Source organism: Cavia porcellus, unplaced genomic scaffold (assembly GCF_034190915.1).
Source record: "Cavia porcellus strain 051 isolate PalLab524CR breed Dunkin Hartley unplaced genomic scaffold, mCavPor4.1 scaffold_5, whole genome shotgun sequence".
Classification (NCBI taxonomy): Eukaryota; Metazoa; Chordata; class Mammalia; order Rodentia; family Caviidae; genus Cavia; species Cavia porcellus.
The window spans coordinates 98,976,724-98,989,059 of NW_026947488.1; the positions used below are offsets into that span (position 1 = coordinate 98,976,724).

The 12,336-nt window shown below is 43.8% G+C and overlaps 1 protein-coding gene across 3 annotated transcripts in view; it reads left to right on the top strand.

The window, feature by feature from the left end:
• The first annotated feature begins 3,388 nt into the window (after window positions 1–3,388).
• The window catches only part of Cdkl2 (cyclin dependent kinase like 2), a 40,777-nt gene continuing 31,829 nt past the window's right edge, over window positions 3,389–12,336 (top strand). Inside the window, exons 1-2 of one of the 3 annotated variants that reach the window (XM_003469374.5) lie at window positions 3,389–3,801; window positions 6,037–6,235. In XM_003469374.5, coding sequence (XP_003469422.1) covers window positions 6,068–6,235 — 168 coding nt within the window. In that variant the 5' untranslated portion in view covers window positions 3,389–3,801; window positions 6,037–6,067. The remainder of the gene's footprint in view (window positions 3,802–6,036; window positions 6,236–12,336) is intronic. The other 2 variants (XM_005003440.4, XM_063249404.1) reach the window with 2 other exon arrangements.

A 12,336-nucleotide genomic window follows, 5' to 3' on the forward strand; every position in this document is an offset into this window, starting at 1 on the left:
ATCTGATAACATGCAAGGGATGATTTCAACTCTTTTGCATTTGTTTACATATGTTCTGTGAGCCAATATATGGTCTGTTTTAGAGAATGATCCATGTACTGCTGAGAAGAATGTGTATTCTGATGTTGTTGGGTGGAACATTCTGTATATGTCTATTAAATCCATTTGTTCACAGGTGTGATTCAGTTCTGTTATTTCTTTGCTCATTTTCTGTCTGGTTGATCTGTCCCTTGGTGTCAATGGTGTATTGAGGTCCCCTGTTACAATTGTGTTACTGATAATTTGAGTTTTCATTTCTGTTAATAGTTGTTTTATATAACTTGGAGCTCTGCAGTTTGGTGCATATATATTTAAGATAGTTATCTCTTCCTCTTGGAGTTTCCCCCTTACTAGTATGTAGTGACCTTCTTTGTCCTTTATGGTCATTGTTGGTTTAAAGTTCACATTGTCTGCAAAGAGAATGGCTACTCCTGCCTTTTTTTGGATTCCTGCTGCATGAAGTATTGTTTTCCGTCCTTTGACTTTCAGTCTGTGAGTATCCTTCTGGGTTAGATGGGTTTCCTGTAAACAGCATATGGTTGGATTTTGTTTCTTGATCCATTCTGCTAGTCTGTTTCTTTTGATTGGTGCATTGAGACCATTTACATTAATGGTTATTACTGTTAAATGCTGGTTTATTGTTGACATGTCATCTCTCTGCTGTTGCATCTTTATCATTCTGTTCTGTTTAATTATCTGCTTTGCTTAGTGGTTTTTTCCTTTGTGTATCTAAACTGTCTTTCAATATTTTTTGCAGGGTTGGTTTGGTGTTCATGAAGTTCTTCAGCTGTTCTTTGTCATGGAAGTATGTATTTCCCCATCAATTTTGAATGACAGTTTTTTAGGATACATCAGTCTAGGTTAAAAATCATTTTGCTTTAGGATCTGGCATACTTCACTCCATGCTCTTCTTGACTTTATTGTTTGTGCTGAGAAGTCTGCTGTGATTCTGATAGGTTTTCCTTTATAAGTGATCTGTCTTTTGTCTCTGACAGCTTTTAATAATCTATTCTTGTGCTGGATTTCTGGGATGGTGATTATTATATGTCTGGGTGGTTTTATTTTGGTTATGACTATTTGGAGTTCTATGTGCTTCACTGATCCTGATGTCAGTTTCTGATCTCATGCTTGGGAAATTTTCAGCTATTACTTTTCTAAATATCCTCTTGACATCCTTTATGTTGTCTCCTTCTTTTTCATTAATCCCTATCATTCTTATGTTATATTTCTTTGCATTGTCTTGCAGTTGTTGAATTGTTTCCTGATTCCTTGTTATTTTTAAAAGATCTTTCCTTTCCTGTTCACTAGCTGCAATCCTGCCTTCAAGGTCTGAAATTCTATCTTCACTTTCATTAAGGCGGTTTTTACAACTTTCAGTGGAGTTTTTTATTTCCTGTATATCTCTGTGCATCTGCATTATGTATTCTGTTTGTTTCTTATATTGCTCGTCTAGGGATTCTATCTTTTTGTTTAGTTCCTCCAATTTTTTAACTGTGTTTTCTTTAGATATATTCAGAATCTCTTTCATTTCTTTTATCATTTCATCTTTTACCTGGGAGATTATTTCGAGTTTGAATTTCTTTAAAGCTTCCTGGAGTTGCTTGTTAATTTCAGTAGCTATTGTGTCTGATATTTGAGGTGAATGGCATATATTTTCTTCTATATACATTGCTCCAAAGGTTTCTTGAGATGGGCTGGAGGTTTGAGGTTGTAATTTGGTCTTTCATTTTGTCATTTTCCTATATTTCTGTGTTTCAAGTGTTATTTGAAAGCTTCCTCAGGGTCTGTTGAAAATCCCCTCTATGTTTGCAGCTCCTGAGACTCTGGCACCCCGTTACCCCAAGCCTCTGGGCCTGCAGAACCAATGGCCCTCCTCTGCCTGTTCACAACTCTACAGTTCCAGATAAGCTGGGCCTCAGGGACACTGTGCGCCCACCTGCCCTTTGGAAGCTCCACAGCTCTCCAAGTGCAGCTGGGATGCGGAGGCGGATGTAGCCACCTCAAACCTGCCTCTCCACTTCACTGCACCCAGAAGCCTGGAGGGTCCGGAACAGTCTGGGCTTTGGGCAGAGTGCGCTGAGCACTCACCACTGGCCGTGGTGCCTCTGGAACCTGCGATCCTCCCCTGCTTGCTGAGATATCCACCTTCCTCCAAACACAAGGGGAGGCTGATGCAGGCGCCCCAGAACCGCCCTGCCCCTCCTTTGCACACTGATGGTGAGGTGCGGGAGTCACAAACAGGCTGGGCTCAGGGGATACCGTGTGCCCACCTACTTGTTGGAAGCTCCACTTGTTGGAAGCTTCACAGTTCTCCAAGTGCAGCCGGGCTGGGGAGGCAGATGTAGAGACAATGCTTATTTTCAATACTTTAACTATTAATATCTTAATATTAACTAAGGTATAAATGTCTGCTACTCCGAGCATGAAAGGTGGTTTTTGGTGGTTTTTTCCCTCCATTTTCTTTCTTCATTGCTGGGGATTGAATCCAGGGTCTTATACATGTCAGCAGGACCAGATTATTTATTTACTTGTTTATTTATTTGCAGTACTGAAGAGCCTTTGCATTAAGCAAGACAAAATATCCTGTTTTTCCTTTTGAGATAGGCTCGCCCTAAATCACTAAATCACAGGCTGAGCTGCAACATACAATTTTTCTGCTGCCTTGGCCTTCCAGAGTGCTGTGATTACAGTGGAACGCCACCAAGTCAGGTCTGCGTGAGTGTAATTATAGCACGGACGGTTTTCTTGAAGGTGTAAATAGCTGGACGTAGGATATGCAATTCTGTGCAAGTGAGGGAAGCCCTGTTTCTCGGCGACTTTAGCACAGGTGGGAGACTGGCCTGGCTGAAGACAAGGGACTTCTCATCACCGCAGCTTCAACTTCTCTGTTCCTAGGCGCCTGGTAGCCCTTCCTCTCAGAAAGCCTCCCCAGTCACTCTAGCTGCTCAGAAGCGGCCACGCCCCCGACTCACCTCGCGCCTGCGGGCGTCCCGTGGCCACGCCCTTAGTCCCCCAGCTAAGGACGCAGGCGTGCGCGACGCCCTGCGCAGGCGCGCCGCTGAGCCCCAGGTGAAGGGCGGGAGGCCTTGGAGCCGAGCCAATCAGCGTGCCTGGAGACAGAACGTGACCAATCAGAGACTAGAGTGTGGCGCGCGGAAACCGCCCTGCAGCTAGCGGCCACGCCCACGAGGACGACGGCGACTCCTCACAGACCGTGGGCACCGCGCTCTGGTCCCACTAATTCCACCTGCTCCCCTAATTCCGTGGCGTCCCCCACTGGCATCTCCGCAGGCGGCACCGCGCATGCGCTCGCCTCGGAACCGCCTCTCAGAACCGCGCCGCGGCGGGGGCGGGCGGGGCGTTGCCGGGCGACGGCAGCATGCTGCCCGTGGTACCCAGAGAGTGCGTCGCGGCGGGCGGGACCCGCTGCGCCTCGGCCCGGACTCGCACTGCGTCCGCGGGGGTCACGACCCGGCCGCCGCAGGGCCCCTAGGCGGCGTCTCCCGAGCCCCTGCGACATGCGTGGCGCCCGGCGTGTGCTGCGGAAGCGACGACGGGCGGATCGCTGCACGCGGGCGGACTGAGGAGACCGTAAGTGGCCGTCGGCCGAGCCTCGGTGCCCCGGCGGGAGCTCTTGACCCGCCTCGCAGACAGCATCGGAGTCTCTCACGCCTGTCCCCCGAGCAGGGGTAGTCCGGGACCCGGCTCTGCTGGTCGGCACTGGGAGGAGGCGTGGCGGGGCCGCGGGAAGCGGTGTCCAAGGTGCGTGTGTGGTGGGCATCGAAGCGGAGCGCTGGGCTTCCGTCAGGTCCGCTGCGATCTGCGCAGAACGCCCTCTGCGTGCCGAAGTCGTCGTTACTCTCCTTAGAGTCTTTGCAAGCTGAGGCCGCCAGTTACACCCCTCCCCGCCCTGCCCTGTTCTGGGGCTGGAGCCCGGGTTTTTTAGAGCTACATACTCAACCCTTTCGTAGGTTCTGGTTTTGGGACAGGGTCTCGCTAGATGGCCCAAGCTGAGGTCCAGTTTGTGAGCCTTCTGCCTCTGCCTCTTAGACTGCTGGGATTACCGGCCTGTGTCATCACACCTTGCCGAAACGTGCTTTCCTTATGGGAGGACAAATAGAGGAAGAATAGAATTACACTGAGACTTTTTAAAAATACACACACAAAAATAGCTAATAGGAGTTATTTAAGTACAAGTTAAACTGTCAGCTATGTGGAAATACAGCATCTAGAACCCTGCCGGGTAAACAGTGTCGGTGGAACAATCTGCTGTCAAAACACATAGTAGAACGATGAAAGAATTTGAGTATGTGGTATCGGGATTGTACGTCCCTGCCCCAGTCAGGTCTTGTGGTTCTCCTTATATATCCACATTCAAACTGTGTACTGTATGTAATGGGATCTGGGGCATAGGTCGGTGTTACAGGGCACCAGTTCACCCCCACACCCACAGTGTGTCCAGGAAACCTCGAGGGAGGGCTGAACACGTTATTTCACGGGTATAGTAAGCTGCAGTAAAAAGCATGTTTTGTCTTTGCTCTCAGTTTACCAACAGAGAGGCAAGTAAACCGTCATGGCAATTCATGATCTGGGTAAATTAGTTTTAGATTGCTGTCAGTACATAGTACAATGGGCACAGTTTTATGGGTGTTTTTACATCCTCAGGCTGAAAAGAAAATTCAATGATGAACCTTCATTTGCAAGGTGTAAAGTTACCAGAAGCCATTGAATCCCCATTAATTCCCCAAACCATTGAAACCACAAGAGGTTTAAAAGCAGTATTTTTTGTTCATGGATTCAGAAACAATGTTCTGGATTGTTGTTGTTGTTGGTTTGGTGTTTTTGAAACAGGATCTCACTATGTAGTCCAGGCCTTGAACTTTTGATGATCCTCCTGCTTCAGCCTTCCGAGAACTGGGATTACTGGTGTGTGCCATCATGCTTGGCTGGAACTTAATTTTAAAATCAGAATTCTAAAAATAAATTTAATTTTGAAGTTGTGACTTGGAGTTTTTATATGTCATGGCAGTCAAGCATCACGAAAAAAATCTATCCATATTTGGACTGAAATACTTTGTGTGTGTGTGTGTCTGCTTGCATGCAAGTTGGTAGGACTGATTCTCAGCATCTCACACATGATAAGCATTTGAGCTACATCCCCATCCCTAGCCTTGGAATAATTTTTTGTACCTAAAAATGCTTAAATATATGCTTAAATATAGGGCATGATATGGTTACTGGACCTTCACCAATCATTGGTAAAACAGGAAAAAGTCCATTATGATTTATTTTATTCAGAGAATGGCATATAAAAGAATGAATGTTATATAAAAGATATAAAAGAATTCTAACCACAAAATTCAAATTATTACACTATGGTGAGTAATCATTAAACAGAATTTTTGAAATACTGTATTGGTGTTACTAATATTTAATTTACTTAATTTGGCTTATAGGCAGTGATATTGGTCTTATTTTGTAACTATAAATAGTAGTGTAAGAAAATTGAAAAATGTATCAGAGATTCAGAGTTGGTTTGATAAATTATTATTTTGTGATCAAATTTTTTTCTGGTTGAGTAAGTAGTGCATAAAGATTTCCAATTATGATTTTTAAAGCTTGGTGAAAAAATATTTTGGCTTTCATTATAGTGAAATTCCATTGTGTCTTTTCACCTTTAAGTGGAAAAGCATTGTACTTTTCTGCAGTGAGCTGAGCTAGTATTGCTTTATCTAAACTAAAACTATTGGATTTTGTTAATATGGCATATAGTAATTTAAATTTAATGAGTTTGGTTCCTTTGCCTTGTCTTTCATAAGATGTGCGTGATTGTTTCAAAAACATAACTTGGAGAAATACTAAAGAATTGTGAGTTGGTATAGATAGCCCCAAACATTCTCTGTTCTAAGATGGAATAAGAACAGGAACTGATTTGCTGGGAGAGTGGAGGCAATGAATAAACTCAACATTGGTGACTCTGTATTTTTGTTTCCACAGCAAGAAAAATTCCTGTTGCCTTTAAAACAAAATGGAAAAATATGAAAACCTAGGTTTGGTTGGAGAAGGAAGCTACGGAATGGTGATGAAGTGTAGGGATAAAGACAGCGGGAGGATTGTGGCCATCAAGAAGTTCTTAGAAAGTGATGATGACAAAATGGTTAAAAAAATTGCCATGCGAGAGATCAAGTTACTGAAGGTGAGTAAATGAGCTGTTTCTTTCTTTTTTTTTTTTAATATCAGTACTGGGTATCGAACTCACTACCACGTGCTTGCAAGGCAGGCACTCTGCTGAGCTAAATCCCCAGCCCCTAATGAACTGTTTCTTTTTCTTTTTTATTGGTACCAGGAATCAAACTCAAGACCACACACTTGCAAGGCAGGTGCTTATGCCTCTGAGCCAAATCCCCAGCCCCTTGAGCTGTTTCTTTCAAGATTAGCTTTACGGTTGTAGGAAAAAATTACTGTGGCTTAATATTTGCTTTGCTTTATAATAAAATTTTAATATGTAAATTTTTTTGCAGAAACAAAAATTTCTTGAATTTAAAAATTTTGTGATGTGCTGGGCATGGTGGTGCACACCTATAATCCCAACACTTGGGAGGCTGAGGCAGGAGGTTTGCTGCAAGTTTGAGGCCAGCCTGAACTGCATAGTGAAACCCTGTCTCAAAAAGACCAATAAATAAATTTTTAAAATTCATGATGTAAAACTTAAAAAAATGTTTTTTCTATCTGCCAGCCTATCAGTCACGTATCTCTTATCTGTGTTGGCATCCCAAGAATGCCAGGGTCACTGAGCTTCGGGGCATTTGGTCCTCTGCAGGCAGCTGCCTCCAGTGGGGCCACTGCAGGGTGTGCAGTTTTCCTCAGCAAGCAGCATAAGGAGGTCTCAGGAGACTCACCAGAGACTCCATCTGGAACTTTCCAAAATCCCTTTCCTTTTGAGGGCTGGCAGGTGCTTCTGGCATAGTGAGCCAACACACCAGTCCTAGAAAAGAAACAAAGACTCTGTGTGCCAGCCAAGGATCCACTTTGTATCTTCATCATAGGATTTTGTTTTTTATTTCATTCTTCCTGCTTATTCTGGTTTATTTTGCAGCTCTTTTTTCCAGCATGTTGAGACACATTTTCACTTTTCCCATTTGCACACCCTTTCTGATACACTCACTTAAAGGTGTTCCTTGCACAATGTAGGAGTCTCAGACAGCATATATATCTGCAATGCAGCAGTCCTTTGGTATGTATCCTAGACATTTGATTATTATTTCAAAATATTTTATCATTTTCATTATAATTTCCTTGATCTGAATTCTTTAATTTATAGTACATCTTTATTTATTTATTTTTTGTGCCAGGGATCAAACTCACGATCTTGTGCTTACTGGGCAAAGCATTTGAACCACTGAGCTAAATCCCCGGCCTAAAGAATGGCTTTTGTTTTTGTACCGGGGGTCGAACTCATGACCTCACACTTGCAAGGCAGGCAGTTGCTTATGCCGCTGAGCTAAATCCCTGGCCCAATCTGAATTATTTAAAAGTTTCTTTTTAAAATATAGTTCTTAATTTTCAAACATCTTGAAATTTTCTGGGCTTTTTCTTCCTCTGGCTAGTTATTTATGACACAGCTGCCCGGTGATCTGAGTAAATACTATATAAGAATGTGTTCTTTGAAATTTCTTGGTATTTGGTATAGAATGTGGTCAACTAAAAGTTTCCTTGTGCTCCTCAAGTGTTCTGTGGATGGCTTTTAGGTCATGTTTGTTGATTGTTGTTATTCTGTGTGTCTTGATGTCTGCCCAAAGCCTTACAATGTTCGGGCTTCTGGAGTATGAGATTGATCCAGAGTCCGATGCTGGGATTATAGCTGTGAGTGCTACACCCACCATAGGGTGGGCAGTCTACATACAATATAAGGGAAGGAAGGAGGCTTGCTTCTCCCTTTTGCTCCTTTTTGCTCTGGTTACTTTTTGCTGTCTTCAACCTCCCTGAACTGTTGCCCCTGTGCCATGCCACCCTGCCTTGGACCCAGCAGATTATGGACTGAAACCTGCACAAATTGTGAGCTAAAAAAACTTTTCCTTCTTTAACTTTGGGTGTCAAATATTTTTTGTCTCAGCAACAAGAGAAAAAAAGTAACCAAGACAAAATTTGGTATTAGAAAAGTGGGGTTGTAGGGGCTGGGGATTTAGCTCAGCGGCATAAGTGCCTGCCTTGTAAGCAGATAGTCGTGAGTTCGATCCCTAGTACCGGTAAAAACGAAAAAGACAAAAAAAAAAAAAAAAAAAAGAAAAGTGGGGTTGTTGCTGTGCCTGTACCTGACCATGTGGTCAAGAGCCTTTGGGAATGGCTTGTGGGAAGAGTTTGGAAAGGTTCTGAGATATCGCCTGAAAGAGTAGCCCTGAACACCTTAGATGGTTCTGTTTGGGGGATTCTGATCAGGAGACCACAAGGTTGATAGAAATTCTGCCAGTAAAGACCAGGTTCGGGAAGTTTTTGCTGGGAAGGACTGCATTGGTTGTTGGAATTCAGGTGATGTGTGTTATGGCGTGGCAGAAAATTTGCATTTTGCTCATGTCCAGAGACTTTGCCTGAGACTGTAATTAAGGGTGGTGGAGCAATTTATCTGGCAAAAGAAATTTCAAGGTGGTCTACTTTTGAGGTGGTGCTATGGCTATTCCTGGGGGCTTTTAGCCGGATTTCTGTTGGAAATCAAAGCAAAGAGCCCAGCAGAATGATTTAAAACATTGTGGAAAAAAACTTGGTAAAACTGTGGACTGCAAAGATAGAGCTGAGAAGATCTGGATACTGAGAAGGGACAGTAGACTATAAAAGATGGCCTGAGGGCATCACAAGAAGCAGCAAGTCTCTCCTCTTTGCAGTCTGAAAACTGCTAAAGTGAAAGGTTTTGCTTTGACAAGACAGCTGCAGAACACCATGTTCCAGAATGGCAGTGGCATAGGAATTTGTTCCTCAGAATCAGGGTCAGAGTACTCAGTGGTCCAGGGTTCGACCCCTACAACCAAGAGTAAAAAAAAGCTTGGTTGGCTACTGCCCCACCTTGCAGCAGATCTTGGCATCATCCATGTCCGTGTGGTTTTAGGCACAAGCAGAATGTGAGAGTTCTGAGGTTAAGAAGGCTTCCATTCACATTTCAGCAGAAGGCCTGGGAGCTCATGCAATGTGATGGTGTGTGAAGCTGTGAGTGTGAAGCCAAAAGTGCAGTGGAGACCAAAGAATTTTGGAAAATCCAGAAACAGATTGTCTAAGAAAAGCTTCAAGCATTGAGCAGAGTGGGCCTGAGAGAGAAACCCTAGGCACTATAAACATCAGAAGTATTGTAGGGAACGAGTTACACAAGCCTTCTTGAGCTCACAACTTACCACAGATTGCGTCCGATGTTCTGCATGGCATTTTGGACTTGCGTTGGTCCCATTCCTTTGTGTCCCTGTTGGATCTTTTGGTACATTCTTTTTTTTTTTTTTTTTTTTTTCTGTACTGGGGATTGAACTCACCTCATGCTTGCTAGGCAGGCACTTATACCACTGAGCTAAATCCCCAGTTGTATCTTTTGGAATGAAAATGTTTATCTTGTGTCATTGTATATTGGAAGTGTTTAACTTTGATTTCGTCTGTACGGGGCTCACAACTCAGAATTTGCCTTAGATCTCAGAGGAGACTTGGGACTTGGACTTTTCATCAATGTTAGGACTTTGGCACTGCTTAGAGATGGACTAAAATACCTTTTGCATAAAAGGATGTGCATGAGTCTTCGGCGGTCAGGGCGGAATGTTACATCATTTATCATCTATTGGATTGTGGTTTCTGATATTTCTTATGCTGTCTTATTACTTTGCATGCTTGCTTTTCTGATCTTTGCTGGATGTGATTTTCGAAAGATGTTTTTAGGGATCTGTTGGCAATAACCTCCACCAGAAAGTTTCTGCTTCCTTTTTTTGTGTTCCTAGGCCTGTGCTGGTATTTATTATGTCTCAGCTCCAAATCCCTCCATCCTGGACCTGCCTGTGGTTCTGGACCTTAATTACTCTTAATTACTCTCTACCAGAGTTTTGTTTTTGTTTTTGGTCTTTTTGAGACAGGGTCTCATTATGCAGTTTAGGCTGGCCTTGAACTCATAGCTCAGGCTGATCTTGAACTGGCAATAGCCCTCTTGCCTCAGCCTCCTGAGTGCTGGGATCACACTGACTCTATTAGAGTTTTGGAGTCCAAGGTTTGGTCACTAGTGAGTGGGCACGACAGAACACTGTTTTTCCTTCACAGGAGGAGGAAGAGGCACTTCCCATTCAGTTGCTTGCTCTCTATCGAAATTCTGGCCAAGAGTCAATATCGAAAACCTAGCCAAGAGTCCCGATTGTCAGCCTCAAGAATGCAGTGAGAGAAATAAAAAATAGACAAGTGTCATATTCGAACAATGACTGGGAAGTCAATGTCCCTGGCTCTGCTGCTTTCACTCCCAAAGCAGCCACTATTTATTTGGTCTACACGGTGATAAGGTGGGGCTAGCAAAGGATTACAGTTCATCCAAAGACTCCAATTCCAAAGAAGTATTTCGAAGTATCTTGGCCTGAGTGTAATCCTGTGATGATTTAAGAAGGCATAGATGATGTTAGCTTGGAAGAGTCAATGGGAAGTCCCAAATGGGTGGTATCAACAATCTCAATCCTTCCTTTCATCCCACAGGAAAATACACAAAACCAGTCACTGTGAATTTGTGGTCCCCAACACTCTCCTGGACAGCTGAGTGTAGTGCAGGTGGGGATCTGGTGATGGGCAGGACCCTACTACTCCTCCAGCTTTGTGCGGTTTCTCCCCATCCCTGTTGGCCACACTGCAGATCATCTCTGTGTCCCCCAGCGAATGGGTTACTGGAGAGCTAACATTTCCGGAACCACCGTCCACTTCCTGGTGAAGGCTGAATCCTTGTGGTGGCAGGGGATGCTTTTCAGTTATTACTTTCTTCCTGTGTACTTCAATGTTAGAAGTACTGGTAGTAACTGTTCTATATTTGCTGTTCTAACTTCTCCCTTAGCCAAGTGTGGTGGTACATGCCTGCCATTCCAGCTACTCGGGTGGTTGGGGCAGAAGGATTGCAAGTTTGAGACCAGCTTAGAGAACTTAGTGAGACATTATCTCAAAATTTAAAAGTTTAAAAGAACTCGAAGTATAGCTCAGTAGTAGTGCACCCCTGGGTTCAGTCTTCAAAATTACTACGAAAAATCCCTCTGGGTCATCTTTTACCACTTTTAGTAATTAACTACTGTCTTGGTTACTTTTCTCTCATTGCTGAGACAGAATACCTGATGCCCAAAATTAGGGAAGGGAAGGTTTATTTATCTTACAGTTTTGGAAGTTTCAGTCCATATTCAGCTGGTTCCAAGGCAGGTTGGCATGGTGGGCAGCCAGTCATAGCCACCACAAACAACAGGAGTGAACAGCACAAAAAGAGAAAACACTCCTTCTTCCTGCCCTTACACTGGCTCCACTCGTGGGTGGGTGCAGCACTCACACCACTAATCCCAATGCTAGACAATAAACCAATCACAAACGCTAGATTTAGCTGCCTCGGTGACTACATGAGGCTTGGGAAGGGCGCATCTGAACACAAACCATAACAACTACCTATGCTAATTAACAATTAAAGTTTATATCATTCTGATTTCTCTTTGATACAGACACTGCCAGCTCAGGACCTGCTTATCAAGTTCACAGTCCTTGGGCTTTTGCCTGTGGTGTCTTGTTTCCTTGTGGTTCTCATTATTCTTTTGTTTTGCCTATCTTTTTTTGAACATATAGTTGTGGAAACTTTTTGAGGCTCAGGTAAAGGTGCCCACCTCCAGAGGTGACCCTGCTTCAGCCAGGTGCCCAGGGTTCTGTGTGTGCATTAACTCACATCTGAGGTCGGGACCCTGGGCACTGCAAAGGTGGTATCTGGCAATGGTGCCAGGTTTGTTTTTCACCTGTGTACTTGGGAGTGAATCAGCTTTAGGATCCAGTTTCACCCAGGTGGTTTCCCCAAGGCCTTGTCTCTATGGCTTTTGGAGTTGACGTTTGCCTTTAAACCTCCAAGGGTCACAAAGGGGTCATGAAGTTCAGTTCCTTTTCTGTTGCCTCCTGGCACCATCCACTTTGAGCCGTGAGGGACACTCTGCATTTTGCTGTTCTTGATTTAGGCCCAAGGATCCTCCCTCTCTTGAGAGCTTTTTATATTTCAAAAGATTTTTAAAAATTTGTTTCACCTAATAAGAATTCCTCGTTGGAGTTGTTCAGTCTGTCAGTATCAAA